Below are 25,769 nucleotides of genomic sequence, written 5' to 3'. Positions count from 1 at the left end.
CATAACCCCATATGGACCACGCTAGGGAATGTGTACTGCTTAAATATTTTAGTTCAAATTATCAGTATTTGATCCTCTTTTGGAAGTAGAATTAATCTAAATGCAAGTGGCAAGTTTTTAGGCGTGATCATTTTGGATATGTATATATTGCGATCATTAAGCTTATATGTACATATGTACTTAGCATGCGATTGAACCTTAATTGAAGACTGTGAATTTTGTCTTCATTTTTTTATTCAACACAAGCTAAAACATTAATATACACACAAGAAGCGTATCCTTATGTAGATATGGAAAAATGGTAGTTAACAAGTAGCCCTATGACACATCATTCGCTCCCATTATTGGATGCATGAGCTTGAGCCAGGCTCGCTCTGAAGGTCAGAGGCCACAGTTGGACATCGGCAAGGGCGTGAGACGGGTCCAAAAGCGAGTATATCACTTCCAGGTATGGACCTAGTTTACCTAAGGCCCACAAGGTTGGTACGCACAAACCAGAAAAGACCGGCGACAACCCAATCTGCAAAAGAGAAACCATGCCCTAGAAGAAGGAGCACCCCCAGCCTATATCCTGTCTGAACCAAAGAGCCTAGTCCCTGGACGAGACATCGACCAAATCAGACAAAGGACCACGGGATGCCATTTATTGTACAGCGACGAGACATGAGTCGCACAATCGGACACAAATATCACCGGTGTGATAGATCAGAGGTGATTGCCAGGGAAAAAAAAGGCAACCTAACAAGCCATCTCTTCATCCTTCATCTGCCTCAACGGCGAACAGAATCTTCAACCAGAGACTGCACCCGCGGCACCCGATAATGATCTCGCCATGCTCAGCCTCCCTCTCCAAATCCTCCTCGTTAACCAAAAACCCGCGCTCATCACCGCACCGACATCCGCGATACCAGCAGTCGCCATCGCCGTCTTCCACCTCCTCGCAGGCGAGATCTTCCAAATCCACAATTTCCAAACCGGTATGGAACACGTCGCTGGTCTTCTCCCGTCCCGCGACCTTCAGCCTGTCCAGGCGCAGAGAGCGATTATATTCCGCGCGGAGGGCGGGGTCCGATAGGGTTTTGTAGGCAGTGGTGATCTGGTCGATGGTATACGGTTGTCGCGACGTGTTGCCATCGGATCCAGCAAAGAGAGGATTTGGAGTAGATAGGGATGTAGAGTTAGTCGAGCTGCCTAGTCCGGTCTCCCTTGCGACAGCACCTGCCTTGTCAGGGTGGTGTTTCAGCAATGCTTTATGGTATGCAATCTTAATCTGTTGCTTGGAGAGGACTGTCGACGAAGACCCCGTAAATGGCAGAGACAGGATCTCATAGAGATCCACAGTGTGTGCTGTTCTAGTCATGTCGACAAAGCGTATGCCTCTTTTTGTTCAGGGTCTGTTCGCCGTGTCTGGCTGGTTGCGCTGTTTCCGTGACGCGCCGAGTCCTCGAGCGACCAGTAGGAGGTGCGCGTCAGGTTTTAATAGTGACACCTCGAAGTCTAGCGGAGAGGTCCAACCGCGTGCGTTCCAGGGAATGATTGTGATAGTCTGGGGTAACAGAGGCGCTGCAAAGCGGGGTTGGTGAGCTTTTTTATTGAGAGGTTACCCTGAGGATTTAAAAATGGCCGGTCGCTCTCGCACGCCACTTTGGGAGACGACCGTCCGGACCCATACTTGTTGATCTTAAGCGTTGGCTACTCCTTTTCTCTCTTTTATTTTCTCGATACCTGGTTGAAAATTTTCTCTTCTTTTTGCAATATTCATGGCCTAAATGGGTATTATCTACCTAGAGCTATGTAATACAGCCGCCAAACTTTGCCTGATGACTCCATGTGAACGGTGCTAATGCTACATCCTGCCCAAGATGAAGTTTACATGCTGTGAATGCAGCTGGGACTACTGGTGCATGTGGATATGGAAGGAAATCTAAAATTCCATTGGAAACAAGAAAAAGAATCTTAGTGAGTAATGACTCGGATATCAACAGGTAAATGAAATGAGACAGGAATATTATGCAAATTTTGAGCAATCTCCTTACTCGGAATCAGAAGTCTTGAAGACGAAGCGTTCATCAGTCTTGAAGGGCACACCGAGCTCAAGAAGCTTGACAAAGACATCAGAGAACTCCTTGAAGAAGGCATCGCTATCCTTGGCATAGCGCTCGACATGCTTCTTGAAGTTCTTATCCTTAATAAGAGCCATATCAGTGGGCAACATCATGAGAGTGCCAGTGCTCTTGTCAGTGAACTGGGTCGGGCCGTTCCACTTCTTTTGATTCCACTTCTCCTCAACAAGAAGGCGGAAGAACTCATTGGTGAAAACAGTAGGGCTGAAGTTCCAGGGGCCGTCATAGCCGGAACGATCGGTGTGGCAGCGACCCAGGGCATGGGCGCCGATCAGTGCAACCATCTCGCGGTCATCAAAGCCCATGCGGGAGAAGATATCACGGACGTGACGCTGGTCCTTGGCAGCGTCAGGAAGACGGCCGTCGGGAGTGCAAGCGGACACGTCCCTGTCCTCACGGCCGGGTCTCCAGGGGATCGTTGGGCCACTCAGCTCCTGGATGGCGCAGGCACCACCAAGAGTCCACAGGTCGGAGTAAGAGATCCAGGGGAATTGAGCCTTGATGGGCTCGAGGAAGTCGCGCGCAGCCTTGAGACCGGCGTTGGCGCCGTGATCAGACTCCGGGGCGAATCTCATAGTGGCGCCGTTGCTGCCTCCAGTGCCAGTCTCCTTGTCATATGTACCACTTGCGTGCCATGCGAGACGAACGAGGACCTATTGAGAGGGGAAAACATCTAGGTTAGCCTTTTGGTCTTGGATTACACCACAGAGAAGACCTTGGGAAGTGACTGTACTTACAGGACCATAGCTGCCATCATCATAGTCGGTTTCGTCAGCCAGACGTTGAGCGATAGCGTCGTACACCTTCTGGTAATCGGCCTGGGCGGGGACGAAGGGACCCTTGGCCTGGGCCTGGGCCTTGGAGGAGTCGTCACCCTTCAGGTAGAAGTACGCTCCACCGGCACCGAGGGCACCAATAGCAACAGCCCAGAGGCCAGCAGATGAGCCTGACTTCTCAGGGCCAGCCTCTGAAGCATATCCGCGACGGGAAGAGGTACGGAGGCCGTTGGCGGAGATGGCGAAACGGGTGCTGCGTACAGCAGGGCGGAAGGAGGAAGTCGGGGTCGAGCGCAGGAAGGCCCGGGAAGCAGTTCTGGCAGCAGATGCCATTGTGAGAGGACAGAGAATGTGCAGGACAAAAAGTCTAATGGAAATTCTATCAGGGAAAGGAAAGTAAAGGTGGAAGTACAAGTACAGACGAAAGAAGGGAGGGATCGGGCATTTGTACTTCTCCTGCCCCTTCAAATGTCAGTACAACCCCGAGCCAATACTTCGGTACATCGTACAGAAGCTGATGGAATCACAGCCAATCAAGGGGGCCACATATGTTATTGCCTCGGTGTTTTCGTCTCATCTCCGCATTCCGGTACATCACCGTACATCATCCCCAGACTTCAAATATTTCACTTTTGTCAATTCTCGTCTTCTTCGCCTATCTCTCTCCCTAATTATCATCATCGTAGATATTTCTTTATTGAATTGACAGTATAAATTGATATACAGACCGACACCAGAGGCGTGAGGAAAAGGATATTATGGAAATGTATTATTAACAGCCCAGTGCTGTTTGGCCAATTCAGACCCACTACCGCCCCCTTCCGGAGCGGCTTACCTGATCGAAGGGTCTGCACCCGGCCCAGATTGCTTTGCTCAGTAATAATCAAAGGTCTAGATACTATAATAATCTGTATTCCGTCTGATTATTGAACCAGATGTCAGATAGGCTATTTATGAAATCTTCAAGTTCCAGATCCCTTGGCAAAATTAAACGTTTTTCGTGGTCTCGATCTTATCATCCATGGTTCTAGCCATCTGATTACAATGTATACATTCCATGGATAGTCCACACTATGACAGAGATTCTCTTGTGAATCCTTAGAAGCCGGTGCATATCCAATTTTACACGTATCAATTACTGCTCTCGCTGGAGCAGAAGTTTATCATGTTAGCATAGAAGGGGAAAAATATACATACATATATGTAGTTCTACATGCGTGAACAAGTATGCCCTACGCTGTCACATTTACCTTGTCTAGGTAATCTTGAAACAAACTACCCAAAAGCTTATATTATTTCCATATAGAACCTTAACCTTCCATATTAAATCTACTTCAATCTCCCCTTGCTCCTAACAACTAGTCATTTTTTGCCTGATGCTCTTGATGAATCTTCCAAACGCGTCACACATATCTATAGATCAACTGGTTCGTCAATGCTGTAATGAGAAACCAAATTTCCCTCGCTTGGCTCTTGCATTTTGGTCTCGACAAAGGCGTCAATTTCCACCTGCTCTTCTCTACCGAATAAACTAAGTCGATCTTCGATCGTTGTAAATGGACCATGAAATTTTGTGTCAATGAAATTCCAATAAATCTCATCAAACATAGAGCTGTGTCGTAAAAAGAGGCAAACCCAAAACAGTCCAGTTTCCAATGACTTCTCCATATTGATCGACAGTCTTTGGGATTGTGACAAAGAGCCATTCTGGATTTTTCCGGCTTCACAGTCTTTGAGAACATCAGTGAAAACGCGAAACCTTGGCACGAAACGCAACAGAAATTGATCGAGATCAGTCTCCCAGTCCTCTGGTTTTTCTAATAAAAGCCACCAGGGAGCAGCAAATGTGAATTCAACAGGAGCAGCATAGGTGAACTCCCAATCAACTACTCCAGTAACAGTAAGCTTCGATGCATCAACAAGGACGTTATCGGGGGGAGATCACAATAAAGCCGGAAAGGACCATTACAGTGTTCCTTGGATATCTGACGAGACAACTTGAGAAAAAGACAACGTGCGATATACTTCTTTCGACAGTCGGCCTCACTTTGTAGTTGCATCATTGCGTTGAAACTTAAGATGATAGAACTGTAGATGAGCAAGCGCCTCGAAATAGTCTGTTGCATTGCTGAAATGTGCTTGGCCAAAGATATTGTGGGGAATATTAGAGAATTGGGCAAGTCGATTTATATTGAAAGTGAGCGCTCGTTTCTGCACGGTCCATTCACCGAACTCATCCCTTCTGATAGCTCCAATAAAGGGAAATGTAGGCTTCGATAGCTCTAGCAAGATCTCAGACATGCCGAAATAAGCTCTCCTTAAGAGAGACATTGGGACATTCGGACTTAGTGTGACATCTGGTTGGGACGGATCTTTGAGGATTCCGCTCATTGGGTTTCCTTCGACAAAAGTCATCACAATGTATGGGCCAACCACACACTCTCCGAATCCTAATATATTTGGAATAGGGATCGCCGTTTACTGCGAAATATATTGCATGACAGCGACCTCATCTTCGACCTTTTCCTTGCGAGCAAGAACCCGGCCAGGGGCAACAAAACGAACAACGCGATAGCCATTTACAAATGTGACTCGGTAACAAATATTGAAAGCGCCATTCGTAAGCCGCGAAGCTGTTAAAGGTTTACTATCGTAATGTCGAGAAGCACACCCGCCAACTCTTCCGGTGAGTTTCTGAGCAGATTTTGAAGCCATACCTGGAAAAGTCGATGTGACTGCTGTACTGCGATATTGTCAAAGTCCATTTCGTAATTACTGGGACTGGGATATATGAAAACAAGAGGTATACTAGTATAGATAGGGAGAGTAGACACCGAAATAATTTCACTGCAAATCCTTCTAGGCAAATGGTCATGTGACCCATAAGCGTAACACGAGGAAAAGCACCATGATTAATGATCTAGGACAAGGGAGAAATGTAGAGCAAATTTAAAATATATTTTCATTATTGGTTAGGGATGTCCGTCGTAAAAAAGTCCTGCTGTTCAATAGATATGAACACCAGGGTGGAGTAGACGCAGCTCTGCTAAAAACTGTTTGGTTTTGATATTCCACGAACGAACGATTTAAAATCACCCAAGAGACGAAGTGCCACAGGTAGGCACCACGCGGGTTATGTGGTTTGAAATTTATACCTGAATGTTGGATCCAAGTCCTCAACAATCCCCGACATTAAAGGATTGGATTCTCAAGTCTCCAACACTCAATGATTGTTGAAGAAGAAGAAAATGTGTGAAGTGAAAAGGTTTTTATCTTGATTGGAGTGGCACGTGATTTACTTAGCGCAGTCACATGACCTTGCCTTTTTGTATCGAAATTTTCTGCGCAAATCAGAGACTTTTCTTCTTTACACTTATTCGAACGCATAATCAACCGCCAATTCCTCGTTCATAGGATGGTTGGTCATATTGGCGTACTAGAAGATATTCCTGGGTAACATTATGACTTCTCGACGGCTCCGAAAAGGCTTCGGCCTCTAGGCGCATTGGTAGATGCGAGTCATTGCTGTCCGGACATGCCAATCTTTTTTTCTCTCGCTAGTGTTAATATATATACTCCGTACCCAATCTTGTGACTATCTCCTTCGGAACACGTATGCTGTATAAGACTAGGCTCGGCTATAATTGCCTAAGACTTCTAGAAGTGTTCTAGAATATCGGGTCTATAAAGTAAAGCTACGCTGAAAAAAACACGGATATAGCAAAAATGGGATTCTAAACTCAATTCAACTCAACTTTTTGGAACAGTTTGAAGTAAATATTGTAAATACTGACTATCGTAGAACTATCCTAGAGCTATCCTCACTGCTCTCTACTCACTTTCTTGACTCTGTGGACTTCTCTACTCTGTATTGTGTACATATACATCTCCTTTGGGATGATCTGCCCCTCGGACGTCAACTGAACCCTTCTCCGCCCCGGACACTTGAATTCTTCCCCTTTTCCACTAAACTGCCACTCCTTCTATTTATTTATTCTTGTAATTATTTTTTTGCATCATGCCTCCCGGCATCAGCAAGCGCCAGCAGGCACGGAATGAAAAGACGCTGGCGGAGCTGATCCGCACCGTTCCTGGCAATGATCGATGTGCCGATTGCGATACCTTGAACCCAGGTTCGTCCCTATAAACCCTTATTGTCGACCACACTAATTCTTATTTGAACAGGATGGGCTAGTTGGAACGTACGTCGCCGCTTCTTCCACCTTTGAGTGAATCCATAAACTAACTGTTCATCTCCGACAGATGGGCATCTTCCTTTGCATGCGTTGCGCCACATTGCACCGAAAGCTGGGCACACATATTTCCAAGGTTAAATCTTTAAGCATGGACACTTGGACATCAGAGCAAGTTGATGTGAGCACAACTTGTCACTGCGCAATAGCAAAGATCAAAAGCTAACAAAGTGGACTTTACTAGAGCATGAAATCCCACGGTAATATCCTTATGAACAAAATGAACAACCCGCGGGGTATCAGGCCGCCAATTCCCACCGACATCGATGAGGCCGATGCAGCTATGGAACGATTTATCCGAAAGAAGTATCAACACCGCTCGTTGGAAAATGGGAAGCCAAAGCCCCCGAGCAGAGAGGATTCGAGTTACTCCGCCCCAAGGGCTCTGTCTCCCGTGGAGTCAAGAAGGAATGACTATAACATATCTCCCGAGGGTTCTCCTCCTCCACTTCCGCCTAAGACCGGAAGGTTTTTCAAGTTTGGTCTACGGTCGTCATCATCTGCCTCGAACCTCCGCCGATTTGGCGGCAAGCCTAAGGTGACTTCGCCAACCTTCAACAGCCACGCCTCGGACAACGGAGCCTGGTCACCACCACCACCGCCGTCCAGGAAGATGACAGGACTTGGTGCGCCTGTGGCCGATGTGACAACGGCGTCTTTCGAGTCTAAGATGGCAGCATTGCAGGAGATGGGATTCACCAATGACCGACGAAACGAGATGGTTCTCAAGGGACTCCACGAGGATCTGGATCGAACAGTTGAAACACTGGTCAGGTTGGGCGAGGGAGCCAACCTTACACCAAGATCCAGCACCCCGGCCGGGACAAGCACTGCTGCATCCCCACGCGTAACATTCGCGAAGCCTGAGACGACGTCCAAAAACCCATTCCCCGTCAAAACCGATAACACATTCCCCGAGGTTTCCAACAACCCATTTGACCGAGCAGTCTTAAATGTACCCAAGTCGCAAACCCCGCAACCACAGACCGCTTCGTACAACCCATTCGATCAGCCGAAGTTGGCATCTACACAGCCTTTAGAATCATCTTTCCAGGGCCTGCAGGTTTCCCAGCCCTTGTTTCCCCACTCTACCGGTGGATACCCAAACCAGACAAGCTCCATGCAGAACTCTGTATATCAACAGTCCTATACGCCTCCGGTCACATCGACATTCTCACAGTCTCCCTATGTTACCTCACCTCAGCCAATGAACAACAGCTACAATCCATTCAACCAGGCACCGCCCCAGCCGCAGGGTAGCTTGGCTAGTCAGACATATCCCAACCCAAATGCACCACAAATGAACCCGTTCTTCAACACTGCGCCACAAAACCAAACCATGCAGCCGCAACAGCAGCAGATGGCTCCATTTGCGCCGCCTCGCCATGCAAATACCATGCCGGTCATGTCTTCCGGCTCGCCATTTGGACAAACTGCTTCTTCCCAAGTACAGCAGCAGCAGCAGCAGCAGCAGCAATCATCAAATGGTATTGGGGCTTACAACCCGTTCCAGCAAGGGCTGGCGCCGAACACAGCACAGAGCGGCGGCTACCCCGGCCAATTCCAGTCCCACCTGCAACCTCAACAGGCGCAGCAACTCATGCCTCAACGCACTGGGATGGACAAAAACAGCATTCTTTCATTATATAATATGGGTCCTGCACAGTCTAATATGACACCCATTTCCGAGCAACCTCAGCAACAACAACAATATCAACAACCCCAGCAATCCCAGCCCCAGCCCCCCACAATGAACCCCTACTCTCAACAACCAAATCAATTCACCTCCATGCCTCAGACTCAGCAATCCACAAACTTCCAACATCAGCACCAGAGCCAGCCCCAGAGCCAACAAAATTTCCAACCCCAGCAGCCTACTGCCAACGCCCAGTCCCCGACATCCAATAATCCATTCTTCAGCACCGCCCCCACAGGCAGCGGGTCTGGCCTTGCCGCACAAGCAGGCATCAACCCATATCAGCAGCAAGCCTCAGGGGTAGGCATTGGTGGCATAAATGGCCAACCCGGGTCTGGAACTGCCCCAGGAACTATTCCAGCTATGGGAACGAACAAGTCCCCATTTTCTGGAATGAGCAGTCCCCCCTTTGCAGGAGCGAACAGCTCTCCATTTGCTGGAGGCCAGTCACCTTTTTCAGCCCCGCCGCCTACGACCTCGGCGTTCCAACGGACACACATGAGCCAGCCGAGCGTTGATGTGAGCGGGCTGCAGAATGGTCGTCATAGCCCCGATGCCTTTGCTAGTCTGAGTGCTCGCTATGGTTAAGTTCTATGAGTTCGGCCTGGGATAACTGGTAGATAGATGGCCGAACAATGTGAATATGGATATTGCATGGGCATTGCTTTTGATTTTGACTTTCATTTTGACCTTTATACTGACTTTGATATAGAAGATTGACGAGACGTGTTATGCTTGTGCATGTCTGGCGCGTTTTCATTATCTATTTACACTCATTAATTTTTGGTTCCTTTCCCCCCCCCCCTCTCATTCGCTGCTGTCAGTTTTCTTTGTTCACTAAAATACTCCTTTGGTTTCTGGTTAACGAGTTAAATTAGTATATAAGTGTTGTGCCTTGTGACACATGAGTTTAGAACTAATATTACTGGTGAATCAAGATAGATTATCGTACTGTAAATCTAGGGCAATATGTTCAAAGAAGAGCGGAGACAAAAGAGGGAAAGGGCAAGGGAGGGTATGAGGAGGGGTAAGGAAATCCTCGCACCATGACATATATACAACACAAAATAGCAGACCAAAAGAGCTAGGCAAAGAGCTAGGCAAAGAGCTAGGAATTGATGATCTCAAGACCACAACTCTGCTTCCGTGGGTTTCCTTTTAGCTCCGCCCAACCAAGACGGCAACCAATTTGACACCCAAGAAGGAAGCCACCCCGGCTTCTGCTTCGAGAATGAAAACCTCGCTACAAATGCCTCCCAACGAGTAGGGGGACGCCAAGGCCAATAAATCGAATATTTTGCAGGCGACGAGAAAAGAGCCCCCACTGACTGTCGCCATGAAGCAAGCAATGAAGGGGGCGATGAGGACCAAGGCATCCAAGACATGTAGAGGCCTATCCAGCTCTGCTTTTTTTGCTTGCGCCCCTCTTTCTTGAACGCTTCCACAATACGATCGAATTGCTTATCTCGGCTTCTCTGTAATTGGCGTTGAGTGTTGGAGCGCCAGGCATCCTGCTCTACCGTATCCAGACACCAGACTACGATGTCGCCATGACGGCGCCAGTCGTCGTGCCAGTGGGAGTTGAAGGTGCGCCAGCACTCACCATAGTAGGAGCCGCGTAATATGGTATATAGGGTTGGCTCGAGTTGGGCGAAGAAGATGAGGTAGTCGGGCCATTCATGTTTTGCGGCCTCGTTGAGGTTCTTTGGCACAGAATAAGACGTGGAAGAGGTGTAACTGGGTCGTCGAGGGAGGTGACGGAGACCACCAGCCATATTCTGGCGTAGGAATTGGAATGGGTCGTCGTAGAATTGGTCTGCTTCGTCTCGGTAAACGGCTTTCTGGGTTGCACTGAGATCGATCGGTGGTTCGCAGGAAAGGGCCCAAGCGTTAATAGTTGGGTAGACTAGATGAGAGCGCCAGGGAGTGCTGTGGCAAGGCATTAAAAAGCCAGCAGAGATTCCGGTTTCGGAGATTGAGCTTGTTTGTCTTTTTGTTGTTGGTACCGAGTGTGCTTCGTGCTGCTGACGAAGATAGGAAAGGACACTAAGTGTTCCTGATGCATGGTAGACAGTTGTATATAGCGCAATGAACACGTTAACAAGCACGAGAAAGATGAGAATCAACCTGCGGGGAGTATGACGCGGGTATGCCCGCGAGTAGATGGCTGGGTAAAAGAACTGCACCAAAGGCGGCGCAGCTAAGATGTGCAGGCAGGGCAGCAGTGGGTAGATGAAGCGCACTTCCTTATGAGAGATCAAAGAGAGAACAAATGGCATCAGAAGGCAGACTGTCGCTAATTGCACTCGAATCGATGCCTGCAAACTGTTTCCAACTGTGGAGTTCCTAGTCATCAAGGTTCGGTATAAACCGAGAAGCGCAAAAGGCAACAGTGTGGTGAGTAGGAGCGGATAGCCCTGCGAGATATAGTAATGCCAGTCATTGCTGCCATAGAAGACAGCCAGTGACTGCGCGATGTTGAAGTATAGGAACCTAAGCGGTGGAAAGGTCCAAAATCCATAGAAGAGACGATCCGCAACGGAAGACACCGCGAGAATTGCCGATCTGCCAGATCAAAAGGTCAGCTGGCCCAATATCAGGATGTCGGATCACTTACCCGCAAAGTATAACTTCGAAAATGAGGATCTTGCGCTGGGACCAAGAGGTCCGAAGCCAAGCGAGGCTAGCCAGGGTTGCCCAAACGAGAATGTTGGTCGGCCGCAGTATACATGCGAACGCCGCCAGCGGTAAGCATTGGCGGAGGCTGCAGGCAGCGTCAGTGGCTGTTGTCATAAAGTTGGAGATTCGGTCATACCCAAGAATTACACTTCGATCTCGGACCGTGTCCCTCCTTTGATTGCTAGTATTTTTGTCGCGGACACCGGCTGTAGCGCCTACTGACATTTGCCATGGCCATAACTCCAATGCAACAACGGTGATTGTTGTTTCGAGACAGTTCGACAGGGTCCTAGTTGAGCAGAACCATTGCCAAGGATTGAGGACTGTTGCGGCCAGCTGTTGAACAATTAACACGTGCTCTTTCCTGCCAAGCCAGAGAAGTTCTGATCATGCGACATTAATCACATACCGCTGCCCAGGATCCACGGGAATCATTTCCATAGACGCGAACTGCGAGCTTCCATGTGTAGAAATCACCAATTGCCGCCACAACGGCCTGCGCTGTCTTCGGAGCGGCAATTAGGAGATCTGCGCGTACGGCGGGAGATACGCTGAGGGTGGAGGCGAGGGAATCGGCGACTTTATATATAGCGGCGAATAAAAGAGGATGTAGTGAAGATCGAAGTTGGTGTCGCCATTCCTAGGAGCGATATCGAGGTTAGCCAAAGCTATGTGCTGACGCGATCGCATTCACTCACCCATGTCAACCAGGCCCCTTGGCCCTGACCGAACGCGATCTGCCAGGCTGGCTCCAGTGACTGAAAGTATTCATCTGGCTGGAAAAAGGTCTGAACTACAAACGCATTGACGAGACGGAAGGCGATGAGGAAGAGGAGTATGTTTTGAGTGGGCACGCGCGGGGTTGGAGGCGCGCGACGCGGAGAGGTTGGTGTGGGCATGATTAAAGGTAAGAATATTGTGAATACTCATTCATTCGTACATTGCGCTCAGAGTCTTGAAAAAGTCTGACCTCGTAAAGGGAATGAACATGGATAACAAAGGAGAACGCGGAAGAAGTTCTCCCAAACTCCGAGACTTCAACTATGTTGTATTTGATACTCGACCCTAACATTCCTATGTCCATTTGCCTCTTGTTTTATATTTTGTTCCAATTATAATTGATATTTATTTAGCATAGTCCTTGATTTCATTATTTCCTCTCCAAGGCTTACGTATAAATATTTTGTCGCCCCTTCAATAACCGAAGTATGACGTGAATTTCTACCCTGGTCTCTCTTTTTGATTTAAATTAGACCAATAGTCATGGGCTTAAACATGATCCTGGAGTATATACAGCCAATTAACGAATCAGAAATCGTGGTTATCGAAGCTAATGGAGCCCTGTAGGGTAATCCTGCGCATAGGGAACAACATCGGCACGACCTGTACTTAGCGGACATTTGGTCTAACACTTAACGGCATAGCGGCTGTACAAAGGGAAATTTCTCTTATCCTCCTTACGTATTTAACTTCTCGTGGGTTCCATTCTTTTGCTTTTGAATTTCTTCAATTTCTTCAATTTCCTAAGTTTCCTTGAGTTCTTCTTTCTCTATTTACCCCATTGTCGATCCCCCGTTACCTCCAATTTTTCCTAGCTCTCCCCGCAATCCACTATGTCTACCGACGGACCTTTCTCCCACTATCATGCTGCTTCTTCTGCTGAAGCCATTGAGTCCGAGAAGGAATATGCTGCCCATAACTACCACCCTCTTCCTGTTGTCTTTGCACGGGCTCAGGGCACTTCGGTCTGGGACCCCGAAGGTCGTCACTATCTTGACTTCCTCTCCGCCTACTCCGCTGTGAACCAAGGCCACTGCCACCCCAAATTGATTGCTGCACTGGTAGACCAAGCTTCGCGTGTAACTCTGAGCTCCCGTGCATTCTACAATGATGTTTTCCCTCGCTTTGCCAAGTTCGTTACCGCGTACTTTGGCTTTGACATGGTGATGCCCATGAACACCGGTGCCGAGGCGGTCGAGACTGGTATCAAAATCGCCCGCAAATGGGGGTACAAGGTCAAGGGCATTCCAGAAAATAAAGCCATTGTCTTGAGTGCAGAAAATAACTTCCATGGGCGTACGGTAAGTGAATTGTGACCCCTTCCTGTGACACCCGTGAGGGTACTTTCAGTGGCTGATTATGATGACCCCTTGCATTAGTTCGCCGCCATTTCCCTATCTTCCGACCCCGAGTCACGGGAACACTACGGTCCTTATCTTCCCGGTATCGGATGCACGATCCCAGGAACTGAGAAGCCCATCGCCTACAATGACAAGGCAGCTCTACGTGAGGCGTTTGAGGCGGCAGGCCCCAACCTGGCTGCTTTCCTCATCGAGCCTATCCAGGGCGAAGCAGGCATCGTTGTCCCTGACCCAGACTATCTAAAGGAGGCCCGAGCACTCTGCGACAAGCACAACGTGCTGCTGATCTGCGACGAGATCCAAACTGGCATTGCGCGCACAGGTAAGCTGTTGTGTCACGAGTGGAGCGGAATCAAGCCCGACCTTGTCTTGCTCGGTAAGGCTATCTCGGGTGGTATGTACCCAGTTTCTTGCGTGCTGGGTAGCAAGGACGTCATGCTCACGGTCGAGCCTGGTACCCATGGTTCGACCTACGGCGGGAACCCACTGGGTTGTGCTGTTGCTATTCGCGCGCTCGAGGTCGTGCGCGAGGAGCACATGGTCGAGCGTGCGGAGAAACTCGGACATTTGTTCCGAGATGGGCTAGTGGCTCTCAAGAGCCCGCTCATCCAGACAGTGCGTGGAAAGGGCTTGCTCAATGCCATTGTCATTGATGAGTCGAAGACGAATGGACATACCGCTTGGGATTTGTGCATGTTGATGAAAGAGAAGGGTTTGTTGGTATGTATCCGAGTCCTCGTTGAGTTTGTTTTGGAGATTGCTGACTCTTATATTCTCTAGGCCAAACCAACCCACCAGAACATCATTCGCCTTGCTCCTCCGCTAGTCATCACGGAGGAGGAGATCCAACAAGCGCTTAACATCATCAAGGAGGCTGTGACAGAACTCCCCAATCCCAAGGGTGCATCGGAGGATCAAGTCATCCCTCCCCCGAGAAGAAGGTCAAGATTGACCTTGAGAACTAGCCGCATCTATCAAGGGCGGGAAGTCCGTAGGTCCACATATCGCCGCTGCAATCCCGGATGACGAGATACCCATTAGATATAAGCTCAAGACAACCGGCATGTCCCCTACCTGGCACATTCTAACTGTCTTGCATCCGTTAGTTATCCCATGACTTGACGATGAAATGGCTTTTCTTTTTATTTTATTTTTATTTTTTTTCGGGGGTCAAAATTTGTATGCCATAGCAAAGAATAGATCATAACAATTGGATGGACATATCTGAGGTGAGCTTCCAGGCTGCCCCGGGTATTATCGAAGAATAATATAAATGAGCCCCCTCTCCATCTGCCTAGTGCGGTGCCTAAAATATAAACATTACTAATCCAACCTTCGGTGCACGGAATCAGAAAACCCGCGATGCCGACTGCCGATTTGAATACTACATTATTAGGTCGATAGTGAAGTTCTAAGCGAATGCGAGGCTTACTTTCAAGTTATCTCCGGGGTTTTGACTTTTATGTATCATGACAGGCCCAACAATCCCCGATGCTAGGAAGCTTAGCTCTATTATGTGGATATCATATAAAGGCTCAGACTTCCGGACGTTTTCTTTTTTACTCCGTTTACATTGTTCATCTCGGTGGACATATAGCTCAAGCTTGGAATCTCCGGGAATTCCCTGATATCCCTAATCTCCGAACTTCCACATTATCCCCGCCATCCGCATTCAGCGTCTCGTGGCTGTCTCCACATCATTCTATTAACTCCGACTTTTTTTTTTCAATTCGACTCTCCGGTACACTGCCCCTGGTGGTGAACCGGATATATCCAATCAAAACCCGCCATGTCTACGCCTGAACCACTACGTGAAGTAGTGGTGGCGGGTGATAAGATCGAGGCCAATAGCTCGAGATCAGCATCCGATGAAGCCAAAGTCTCTGATCCTGATGTGCAACCACTACAGAAAAAAAAATGGTACCGCAGACTTAATCCGCTGCGAATGAAAAAGATACCTCCTGTTCCAACAGAGCGCTCTGTGTCGCGTGAGCATGGTGCCTCGTTTTTCAGCATTATCTCCTTCCAATGGATGGGGCCATTGATGGAGGTCGGCTATCTACGTCCACTTGAATTGCAGGATATATGGACTGTCAATCCCGACCGGTCCGTTGATGTATTATCCGCCCGTTTGGACGTCGCATTGGAAAAGCGCACTGAGACTGGCGTTAACCGCCCGCTTGTCTGGGCATTGTATGACACGTTCAGATTCGAGTTTCTGCTCGGCGGCGTCTGTCAGCTTTTCGGTTCACTGTTGCTAGTATTTACACCCTATTTGACTCGGTACTTGATTGCTTTTGCAACGGATGCTTGGGTCGCACAAAAGACCGGTCAGCCTGCGCCTAGCATTGGCAAGGGTATGGGGTTCGTGGTTGGTATCACCTGCATGCAGGCCCTGCAGAGCTTATGCACGAACCAGTTCCTATATCGGGGTCAAGTTGTCGGTGGGCAGATTCGCGCAGTGCTTATTTCCCGCATCTTCAACAAGGCTATGAGGTTATCTGGTCGTGCTAAGGCAGGAGGACAAGCTACCACAGAAGAAGTCAAAGCCTTGGAGGCAACTAAAGAGGCTCTCTTAAACCCCGAGGAGAAAGGGAAGCCACAAAAGCCTGATACTGCGCTGCCTGAATCTGGTGGTGTTGCAGGTGATGGCCGCGGATGGAACAATGGCCGTATCACTGCTCTTATGAGCATTGACGCGGACCGAATTAATCTGGCTTGTGGCATGTTCCATATGATTTGGACAGCACCCATCTCCATTATAGTGACGCTTGTGCTTTTATTGGTCAATATTGGCTACAGTTGCTTGTCCGGGTATGCACTTCTGATAATCGGAATCCCATTTTTGACTTTCGCTGTGCGATCCTTGATCAACCGACGGAAGAGCATCAACGGCATTACAGACCAGCGTGTATCTCTCACCCAGGAAATTCTACAAGCTGTCCGTTTCGTGAAGTACTTCGGTTGGGAGAGCAGTTTCCTCGGCCGTCTAAAAGAGATCCGCGGACGAGAAATTCGAGCAATCCAGACTTTGCTTGCGATCCGAAATGCCATTCTTTGTGTGGCGATGTCTATTCCTGTTTTCGCCTCGATGTTGGCATTCGTTACCTATGCGCTATCAAATCATGACTTAGATCCCGCACCGATCTTCTCCTCGTTGGCGCTGTTTAATTCCCTGCGGATGCCATTGAACTCGTTACCAATGGTTATCGGTCAAGTTACCGATGCTTGGACTGCTTTTGCTCGAATCCAGGAGTTCTTGCTCGCCGAAGAACAGGACGAAGATATCGAGCGGGATGAGAACATGGAGAATGCAATCGAGATGGAACATGCCTCATTTACTTGGGAACGACTTCCGACAAACGAAAAGGATGCAGAAGAAGCTGAAAAGAAGGTATCTTCACGCCCTAGGCCAACGGCAAAGTCAACACCTAAAGACGATAATGCCGAGGAACCCCCCGCAGAACCATTCAAACTCAAGGACATGACCTTTGAAGTTGGTCGAAATGAACTCCTGGCGGTAATTGGAACAGTCGGTTGTGGCAAAAGTTCCTTACTCTCGGCTCTGGCGGGCGATATGCGTGTGACTGACGGTACTGTGCGTATGAGCACCACACGTGCATTCTGTCCCCAGTACGCCTGGATCCAAAACACCACCGTCCGCAACAATATTCTATTTGGGAAGGAGTATAATGAGACTTGGTATGAGAAAGTCGTTGACGCATGCGCTCTGGCCCCAGATCTCGAGATCCTACCGAACGGAGACCAGACTGAGATTGGAGAACGAGGTATCACAGTCTCTGGTGGGCAGAAACAACGTATGAATATCGCCCGAGCCATATATTTCAATGCAGAAATGGTGCTCATGGATGATCCTTTATCAGCTGTCGATGCACATGTTGGCCGCCACATTATGGACAAGGCAATCTGCGGTTTGCTCAAGGATCGCTGCCGAATCCTGGCGACACATCAACTCCATGTTCTCAGCCGATGTGACCGAGTTATTGTCATGGACGAGGGCCGTATCGATGCGATTGATACATTCGACAACCTGATGCGTGACAACGAGGTCTTCAAACGGTTGATGTCTACTTCTGGGCAGGAGGATATGAAAGAGAAAGAAGAGGAGGAAGAGGAAGAGGCGATCGACGAAGTCATGGACGAGAAAGACGAGAAGGCGCCAAGCCTCAAGAAGGCCGCCCCAAAAAAGCCCGTCGCAGCCCTGATGCAGCAAGAAGAAAAGGCCACTAAATCTGTTGGCTGGAGTGTCTGGAAGGCGTATATCAAAGCCTCCGGCAGTTATCTCAATGCCATCGTGATATTGTTGTTGCTCGCCGTGGTGAATGTCGCCAACATTTGGACTAGTCTATGGCTGTCCTACTGGACTTCTAACAAGTACCCAGGGCTGTCGACCGGTCAATACATTGGAATTTACGCTGGACTGGGTGGCGGAGTAGTTATCCTGATGTTCGTTTTCTCGACTTACATGACAACCTGCGGTACGAATTCGAGCAGGACTATGCTTCAGCGTGCGATGTCTCGTGTGCTCCGCGCGCCTATGAGTTTCTTCGATACTACGCCGCTTGGACGAATCACCAACCGCTTCTCGAGGGATATCCAGGTGATGGATAATGAACTTTCGGACGCGATGCGTATCTATGCCATAACGATGACTATGATTGTCTCTGTGATGATCTTGATCATAGTTTTCTTCTATTATGTGAGTGCTCTTTATATTGTGATTTCTTAGATCTTCATAATGGGAGATTTGCTAACCACCTTTAGTTTGTCATCGCGCTTGTCCCGCTGTTGATAATGTTCCTTCTAGCTTCGAACTATTACAGAGCATCTGCCCGTGAAATGAAGCGCCACGAAGCCGTCTTGCGCTCAACAGTATATGCCAGGTTTGGCGAAGCTATCACCGGCACTGCATCCATTCGAGCATATGGCGTGGAGAATGAATTCCGCCGCAGCATCCGAGACTCGATCGATGTGATGAATGGAGCCTATTTCCTCACTTTCTCCAATCAGCGTTGGCTCAGTATCCGACTGGATGCCGTGGCGCTTCTAATGGTCTTCGTGGTCGGTGTTCTAGTCGTCACATCTCGGTTCAATGTCTCTCCTAGCATCTCTGGACTGGTACTATCTTATATCCTGTCTATTGCACAAATGCTCCAATTCACGGTCCGCCAGCTAGCCGAGGTTGAAAACAACATGAACTCCACCGAGCGTCTTCACTACTACGGTACTCAATTGGAAGAAGAAGCGCCTTTGCACCAGGCCACGGTGCCAGCTAGCTGGCCCGAGAAGGGCCACATCGTGTTTAACAGCGTGGAGATGCGTTATCGGGCTGGACTTCCACTCGTCCTACAGGGCCTCACTATGGACGTGCAAGCAGGCGAGCGCATTGGTATTGTCGGTCGTACCGGTGCTGGCAAATCGAGTATCATGTCCGCACTATTCCGTCTAACCGAACTATCTGGTGGTAGTATCAAAATTGACGACGTCGACATTTCCACTGTTGGCCTCCATGACCTTCGATCCCGCCTTGCTATTATCCCCCAAGATCCCGCCTTGTTTAAGGGCACGATCCGCTCGAATCTCGATCCGTTCAACGAGCACAATGACCTCGAACTATGGTCCGCGCTGCGTAAGGCATACCTTATCGACCAAGAGCAAGAACTCGAAAGCGAGGGACCACAAAGTGGGCCAGCCAGTGGATCCATAACTCCAGTCACAGACAGTGACTTGAAAACGCGCCAGACGAAAAAACTCACGCTCGAGTCGCCTGTTGACGACGAAGGGCTGAACTTTTCCCTAGGCCAGCGGCAACTGATGGCCCTCGCCCGGGCGCTGGTCCGCGACGCACGTATCATCGTCTGTGACGAAGCTACCTCTTCCGTCGACTTCGAGACAGATCAGAAGATCCAGCACACCATGACTCAGGGCTTCGATGGGAAGACTTTGTTGTGTATTGCGCATCGGTTGCGCACTATCATCCACTACGATCGCATCTGTGTTATGGATAAGGGTCGAATTGCTGAGATGGATACACCAGTTGTGCTGTGGGATAGGGCAGATAGCATCTTCCGTGCCATGTGCGAGCGCAGTGGGATCACGCGCGAGGACATTCTCAGTGCTAACTGAGATTATTGATCTTTTTAAAAGTTAGTACATAATCTTTACTACACAGCATATAGCATGTCAAGGCACATGAAAACATGACTATTAATATATACCGTCTTTTAATTCAGCATCTTCATTCTATTAACATGAAGAACCATAATTACTCCTTATCCAATTCACAAACCAATTCCATCCCCAAATTCCTCATCATCCCTTCAATCCCAGCCTCTCTCCACCCGACAATATCCTTCTCATCCAACTGCACGGCCTCTTCCTCCTCAGACAATATCCCAACAGGAAGACCAGTAAACTTAACTGGCAAAGCAGGCGCTGTGCCCACAATCCTCATGCGTAATCCCGTCAAAATACCACGCAGATGATCCGTCGCCTTCTCACCACCCCGCCCTCCATACGAAACAATTCCCGCCGGTTTCCCATTCCACTCGAAGAAGAGATAGTCAAGGGCATTCTTCAAACTAGCCGGGATACTCCAGTTATACTGCGGCGTGACGAAGATAAAGGCATCGTACTGTCGCACCACCGCGGACCACGCCCGCGTGTGCGCTTTGCTGTAGTGCGGAGTGGGGTCTGCTGCTGGTAGGCCGGCAGGGATGACGGATTCATCATAGAGGGGTAGCGATTGCTTCGCTAGGTCTAGGATTTCGAATGTTATGTGGCGCGGGTCTGTGTCGGTTGCTTCGCTGTGGTTTGGTGGGATCGTCGGGTCGGAGGTGAGAACGTCATAGACGTACTGTGTTATCGCGGGGTTGAGGCGGGGGCTGCGGGTACTACTGGTGACTATCGCGACACGTTTGGGGGGCATTTTGAGTAAGTGAGTACCTCCTGGAGGATATCTATGAGTTGGATGATTGTTTTAAAAAGAGGTTTTGTTGGGAATCTATATATCTATGGTTTCGGATTTTGCGGACTATGTAAGGTTGATGTCCGCTTCTACTCCGCCTCCGCCCCCGTCTTCGTTCCCATCCCCGTCCCCGTCCCCGCCCCCGAGCGGTGGGCCGAGTATTTTGATATTCAAGGTCCTTATCTGGTCTTTACCTTCAGTTACTATTGGAATTTGTACACCACACGTTAAATTGAGCTAATATATGACACAATAGTGGGAAACATCGGAAAGCCACGGTAATTCTGGATTTGGAATAAAATAACTCGAGGAAGATTCAACAGCATCTATCCAAGGCATTGCAGCTACCGACTCCTATACACCTTCTTCACCAAGAGCCATGACTATACACTCAAGAATCAAGCGCAAGACATAAAGCAATGAGTCTGCCCCTGCGTGCCTATCTTTTCCAACGCGGGATCCGGTCTTCGCAGCCAATTAGCCAGCATGTCCGTGCAATGATCAACATGCTCCAGATCCCCAAGCATATTATCCAGACGATCACCACGCATATGAACATCATGACCTCGTCGAAGAAGATACAGGCAATGGACTAGATGCTCACGGACAGCAGTCCAATAGAAGTCCGGGTTATTGCCGAGTTCGGTGTAGTCCTTCATCTGCTGTGTAGCAGCCTCATCATAGAAATAGACAAACGGCTTGCCATTGTTGAAATGTGCGAACTCGTGCGTGAAGTCATGCGGACATTCTTTGTGTAGCCAGCAGCCGGCAAGAGGATCGTAAGCGCAGCCAAGGGATTCGGCCTCCTTCGTTGAGTTGCCGCACGAGTATCTTACTCGTGGAGCAGGTGGTAGGCACTGTCGTTTGCCTTCGAGTGTCTCGGGGTATGCAAGGGAGTCAGAGGATGGTCCTTTTACGACAACGACCTTGTGGAACGGTTCCACAGCGATGGCGGTGATTACAGCAATCATCAGGAGTAGCAGTACTATGAGAAGGCCGATGATGGTGATTGCAGTGAGGTTCCGTTTCAGGAATTGCTGCAAGCCTCGGTGGGGAGGTCTGTCTGTGATGGTGGCATCGCTGTCGCCATCAGCGTCCGCTTTAGGGACGGGGTGGTAGTCGCGCGATAAGACTTTGTCCATCATGACAGAAATAACGAGGGACGATGTAGGATTTTTCCGTGGACTCTAAGAAAAGAGAAAGATCTTTCTTCCAGAGACGAGCGGTAATTACACATGATGCTTATTGAGATTGTAATCTTATTCATGTCGGAGTTGGGACAAAGGGTAGATGAACAGGCGAATGTTATAGATGTCCCAATAGAGATGTCAATAGGACTCGGGAAAAAATGAACTAATCGGGTCATTTCCGAGCAAATATTTGAATAGGAGACTGGTGGGGAAAATAGATCCAAAACGAAGAAACCATAGACACGCGCCACATTTCACAATCCAACCCTCCTTTGTCTAGATACGAGGTCCATACTCCGTACTCCGTACATAATATATCAATCTTGAATACTTTTATTCAAGTTTCCGAGTTATCTGCTCAACACCGGTTAACTGCGCTATTCATCCTATATCTCCATGAAACTATAAAGAGTCATATCTTTTTAAAATAAATCCATGTATTGCTAGCAAACTATATCCGCTAGTCTGAGCACATTCTTCAAATATCGATCAAAAGATCCCCAACATAAGATTGACAAGAATGAAAAAGCAAATATACGAATCTAGCAAAAGGTCAACGTCAGAGTCTACATCTGGTACTAATCTAGACAACGAAGACAATCTGGTCGAGAGACTCCGTCAATGGAGAAGCACCGGACTGTAATTCAGCAATCAGCATACTTGAATTGCAGTAAATCTAGGAGATCTGCCTACGCTAAATTTAGCTGAATGAACGGTATTGATTCGACTTTGCCAAGAGTAGCTGAGGCTGGTATAGTGACCATGAAGGTCTGATACGGGGTCGGCTAGAATTGGAGTGAGGCATAAAAGGGCAGCGGGCAGCTCAATAGAACTTTTTTTTGAGCCTCTGGGTCTTTTCAGAGCTCGGATTTGCAATAGGAGAGGCTGAATGGCCCGTAGTAATTCAAATCATGGATATGGTTTTTTATGTCAGGTTTCTTATATTTTCGCTTGTCGTCGTTCTTTGTTTTAAAAAAGCAAATTTAGATCTTTAAGTGTACCCAAAATTAATTGACAATCTACCACTTCAATTATTGAGAAAAGGATATCTGAGCACAAAAACCAACAATTCGGTCCGATCTAGGTCATCCATAATTCCGGCAGTCTCTCCGAGATCCTTCTTGAAGTTCCCTGTATGTCGTCCAAAGTCCCGGCGAGAGATTATCCTGTATCATACTAATTTCTATATCCAGTCCTAGCTCTTCGCACAATGATCTAGCCCCCGTGGACTCGTCTGGGTCAACTTCTTCCTCTTTTCCCATATCAAAGCCTCGAATTGTAATTGTGTTCAACAGAGGAGTCACAGAATGTGCAAATGGGAGGAAGTTCTGAATTGCTTCTGCAATTTTATCTGTCTCCCACTCGAAATGCTCCACATTGCCCAAATTGTCTCGAATGGTGAGCTTCTGAAGTGTTGCCGGTAGAAGCTTAGACATAGTTGGTGCATCGTCACAAGTCCATCCAAAAAGCATCACTGCAGGCAGCTCTGCTGTTCGAAGAATCGGGAACCGTTTCAAAATTCCTCTGAATGGCTTGAAATTTTCTTGCGGGGTACCATTGTCACGTTCTATTGCGCCCCAAACACTAGGCCAATAAAGTGGACAAAGCTCCATGCCAATGGAAAGATGTTCAACTGTGTCCTTAACACTCATCAATCCTTCAAGTAGCACACCTTGGTTTTTGAGAGGAGGCCGAGGAGAGCAACAGTTATAATCGAGTTCCTTATCCTGTGATGGGTAGGCAATGCCTAGGTGAAGACTCTTCAGCGAAGACAGGTGCGACAAAAGGTTTCTGACCTCCTCTTCCTCAACAGAGGATTCAGTCAATACAAGCCTCTCAAGCTGGGCTAGGTGCGCTAGCTTGCTTGATTTAACAGGATTGGACAGCTCGTTACTGACACCTTCGAAATTTTGGAGCCAGATTTCCAGAGATTTCAAAGAAGGCAGGTAGAACCAGCCTGCAAATTGATCTGGGTTACAAACGGGGAATGCATCTATGAAATCCCATCTTGTTTCGTTGAACCTTCTAGAGCCTGGAACATTCAGACCGTATTCGACAACGGAGAGTTCAGAAAATCGAGATAATCTACTCTCAGGCGCAGAGAGAAGAGCATGTCTTATCATCAACCCCGGGAACCCAGTTTGCCACACAAAGGTGTAATCAAGTTGCAGCGACCGTAGATTATGGAGCTGAGAGAGTAGAACAGCTACAAATGCGTATGGATTACCATGCTCCAGGGCATGTATCCACTTGTTTGACGAGGGAAACTGTGCCTTGGTGATGATATCTTTTGCAGCGTTTACCTCATCCTGGAACAGAGACGAGAACTCATTCCAATTTCCATCAATTTGAGGTACCTCCCACTCGTCTTCCTGGTCCGCTGCTGGATATACCAGTTTCGAGGAGATCATGCTCACATGGTGAATGTGCGCGGCAAGATCTGGACGTTCATAAATGACACGGAATAAAGTTAAGACCCGCTTGAGGGGGGGTCTGGTCCAGTCAATGTCGACTTGGCGATACAATGAGCTCTCCGAGGAGAACTGTAGGCCTCGAGATGTGGCCACTACGGATGCAGTGTCAGAGGGTGAGACTTGATCCAGAATCTGCACCCAGCAATCTTGGGGGAGGTTTCTCAAGCCGCTGTATTTTATTAGTTTAATTTATTCTCCGGTGTACCTAGGTAGGCAAGGCTCACTTCGGTGTTGATGGTGTTCTGCCCATAGTGAATTCCCTATTTGCAGTAGTGTCAACTGGACGAAGTGTATTCGAGGAGGATATTTGCAAGAGGGAAAAGCGAAGAGTTGACAGCAATCTGGGAAATCTATTCATATAAATAATTAGGATCATTACAGAGTAGAAAGTACAGGTATCCTTATTTTCTGCAGGCTGTTACAGCCATGTGGAGTTGGGGGCCGGGCCAAGACGTCACCTCCTGTCTGAGAGGAATGTAGTATTTTACAAAAAGGAGAATTTAACATTGAATTGAATAATTCATATACATTCCTTCCACGATAAATTATTCCATGAAAGTTCTATAAATAGAACGATGCCGATTCAAGTATTTCCGTCTCATGCTCACAGGCCGGGTAGTTGATTTTGGTCGGTCTCATCCTGCTTTACTTCCTTAACCAGGCATTGTTGTAGCATAAGTGACTGAGTGCTCACTGGCCTGGGAAAATCAGCCGGAAGGCTTTCTATCTTGCCCACAACGGCCAAGCCTACTTTCCTGGTCCAACTAGAACATCCCCATTTCTGACTTGAAGTATCAGATTCATCTATAGCATGACAAGGGGGAAGGTAGCCCTTTGAATAGTACGCAGCAACCTTAGCATGGTGAGCTGCTAGGCTTTCACCCTGGTTGTCGACCAACCACAGAAGGCTGGACATGAGCTCGCCACAAGACGCCTGGTTCCCGTGCTGCTTGTTCTCAGGGGTGGAACAAGCCGTTAAAGCGTCGGTGACCTCCTGGAGTCCGGATGCGAGTTGAGGATTTAATTCGCCTTTGCCGTCCCTCCAAGCCACTTTTTGATAGATGAGTGGATTGTCATTCATGCCCTTCACGGAAGAAGAGAAATAGACTTCGTTGTCGATAGAGAGCCCAATCATCGCGGCTGGACGCCCTGCCTTTTCCTTCCTAGTGCCGGGGAGAGCTTGCATTTCCTGGAAAGCAGCTTCGATCATCTTCAAAAATTCCGCGTCGCTTGGTTGTGTTATAAAGGTGCACTTTGAGTTGTAGGCTTGCACGTCTGCGCCGAGTGAGGTGTCCCGTGTAATTCCAAGCTCGCCTGCTGACAGGACACTGCCTAATAACCCGAAGAGGAAGACGACAGATAGGAGGATTCGAGGGAACATGATGGTGGGCCTTTGCTCTGCTGGGAGAGTTGAGGGAGAGACGGGGAGGTAAATTATATGGGTGATGA

The 25,769-nt window shown here is 48.4% G+C and overlaps 11 protein-coding genes across 11 annotated transcripts; 3 read left to right on the top strand and 8 right to left on the bottom strand.

The window, feature by feature from the left end:
* Positions 1–754: 754 nt before the first annotated feature.
* N7479_007296 (uncharacterized protein) lies at positions 755–1,360 on the bottom strand (the record flags this gene model as incomplete). The annotated part of the gene is made up of 1 exon (XM_057254990.1): positions 755–1,360. The coding sequence occupies one exon, from the start codon at positions 1,358–1,360 to the stop codon at positions 755–757; it is 606 nt and encodes a 201-aa protein (XP_057108852.1).
* A 672-nt stretch (positions 1,361–2,032) lies between these two features.
* On the bottom strand, positions 2,033–3,232 carry N7479_007295 (peroxidase; the record flags this gene model as incomplete). Its single annotated transcript, XM_057254989.1, has 2 exons — positions 2,033–2,776; positions 2,861–3,232. 2 exons carry the CDS (start codon positions 3,230–3,232, stop codon positions 2,033–2,035), a joined length of 1,116 nt encoding a protein of 371 aa, XP_057108851.1.
* A 2,145-nt stretch (positions 3,233–5,377) lies between these two features.
* Positions 5,378–5,664, bottom strand: N7479_007294 (uncharacterized protein; the record flags this gene model as incomplete). Its single annotated transcript, XM_057254988.1, has 2 exons — positions 5,378–5,532; positions 5,571–5,664. The coding sequence occupies 2 exons, from the start codon at positions 5,662–5,664 to the stop codon at positions 5,378–5,380; spliced, it is 249 nt and encodes an 82-aa protein (XP_057108850.1).
* Positions 5,665–6,917: 1,253 nt separating this feature from the next.
* N7479_007293 (uncharacterized protein) lies at positions 6,918–9,436 on the top strand (the record flags this gene model as incomplete). The annotated part of the gene is made up of 4 exons (XM_057254987.1): positions 6,918–7,032; positions 7,085–7,101; positions 7,163–7,273; positions 7,337–9,436. 4 exons carry the CDS (start codon positions 6,918–6,920, stop codon positions 9,434–9,436), a joined length of 2,343 nt encoding a protein of 780 aa, XP_057108849.1.
* A 536-nt stretch (positions 9,437–9,972) lies between these two features.
* On the bottom strand, positions 9,973–12,426 carry gpi10 (putative glycosylphosphatidylinositol-alpha 1,2 mannosyltransferase; the record flags this gene model as incomplete). The annotated part of the gene is made up of 4 exons (XM_057254986.1): positions 9,973–11,413; positions 11,466–11,863; positions 11,937–12,167; positions 12,226–12,426. 4 exons carry the CDS (start codon positions 12,424–12,426, stop codon positions 9,973–9,975), a joined length of 2,271 nt encoding a protein of 756 aa, XP_057108848.1.
* Positions 12,427–13,140: 714 nt separating this feature from the next.
* car2 (ornithine-oxo-acid transaminase) lies at positions 13,141–14,694 on the top strand (the record flags this gene model as incomplete). The annotated part of the gene is made up of 3 exons (XM_057254985.1): positions 13,141–13,608; positions 13,687–14,388; positions 14,449–14,694. The coding sequence occupies 3 exons, from the start codon at positions 13,141–13,143 to the stop codon at positions 14,692–14,694; spliced, it is 1,416 nt and encodes a 471-aa protein (XP_057108847.1).
* A 763-nt stretch (positions 14,695–15,457) lies between these two features.
* N7479_007290 (ATP-binding cassette transporter YOR1) lies at positions 15,458–19,815 on the top strand (the record flags this gene model as incomplete). Its single annotated transcript, XM_057254984.1, has 2 exons — positions 15,458–18,388; positions 18,454–19,815. The coding sequence occupies 2 exons, from the start codon at positions 15,458–15,460 to the stop codon at positions 19,813–19,815; spliced, it is 4,293 nt and encodes a 1,430-aa protein (XP_057108846.1).
* Positions 19,816–19,954: 139 nt separating this feature from the next.
* On the bottom strand, positions 19,955–20,617 carry N7479_007289 (flavin-dependent quinone reductase; the record flags this gene model as incomplete). Its single annotated transcript, XM_057254983.1, has 1 exon — positions 19,955–20,617. One exon carries the CDS (start codon positions 20,615–20,617, stop codon positions 19,955–19,957), a length of 663 nt encoding a protein of 220 aa, XP_057108845.1.
* A 437-nt stretch (positions 20,618–21,054) lies between these two features.
* N7479_007288 (uncharacterized protein) lies at positions 21,055–21,798 on the bottom strand (the record flags this gene model as incomplete). Its single annotated transcript, XM_057254982.1, has 1 exon — positions 21,055–21,798. One exon carries the CDS (start codon positions 21,796–21,798, stop codon positions 21,055–21,057), a length of 744 nt encoding a protein of 247 aa, XP_057108844.1.
* Positions 21,799–22,931: 1,133 nt separating this feature from the next.
* Positions 22,932–24,570, bottom strand: N7479_007287 (uncharacterized protein; the record flags this gene model as incomplete). The annotated part of the gene is made up of 2 exons (XM_057254981.1): positions 22,932–24,489; positions 24,545–24,570. 2 exons carry the CDS (start codon positions 24,568–24,570, stop codon positions 22,932–22,934), a joined length of 1,584 nt encoding a protein of 527 aa, XP_057108843.1.
* Positions 24,571–24,924: 354 nt separating this feature from the next.
* Positions 24,925–25,701, bottom strand: N7479_007286 (uncharacterized protein; the record flags this gene model as incomplete). Its single annotated transcript, XM_057254980.1, has 1 exon — positions 24,925–25,701. The coding sequence occupies one exon, from the start codon at positions 25,699–25,701 to the stop codon at positions 24,925–24,927; it is 777 nt and encodes a 258-aa protein (XP_057108842.1).
* Between the last annotated feature and the right edge of the window lie 68 nt (positions 25,702–25,769).

This window comes from Penicillium vulpinum (genome assembly GCF_028829585.1).
Source record: "Penicillium vulpinum strain IBT 29486 chromosome Unknown utg000003l_segment0_segment0, whole genome shotgun sequence".
Classification (NCBI taxonomy): domain Eukaryota; kingdom Fungi; phylum Ascomycota; class Eurotiomycetes; order Eurotiales; family Aspergillaceae; genus Penicillium; species Penicillium vulpinum.
The sequence above is the reverse complement of the archived record's forward strand: the minus strand, read 5'-3'. Positions and strand labels throughout refer to the sequence as shown.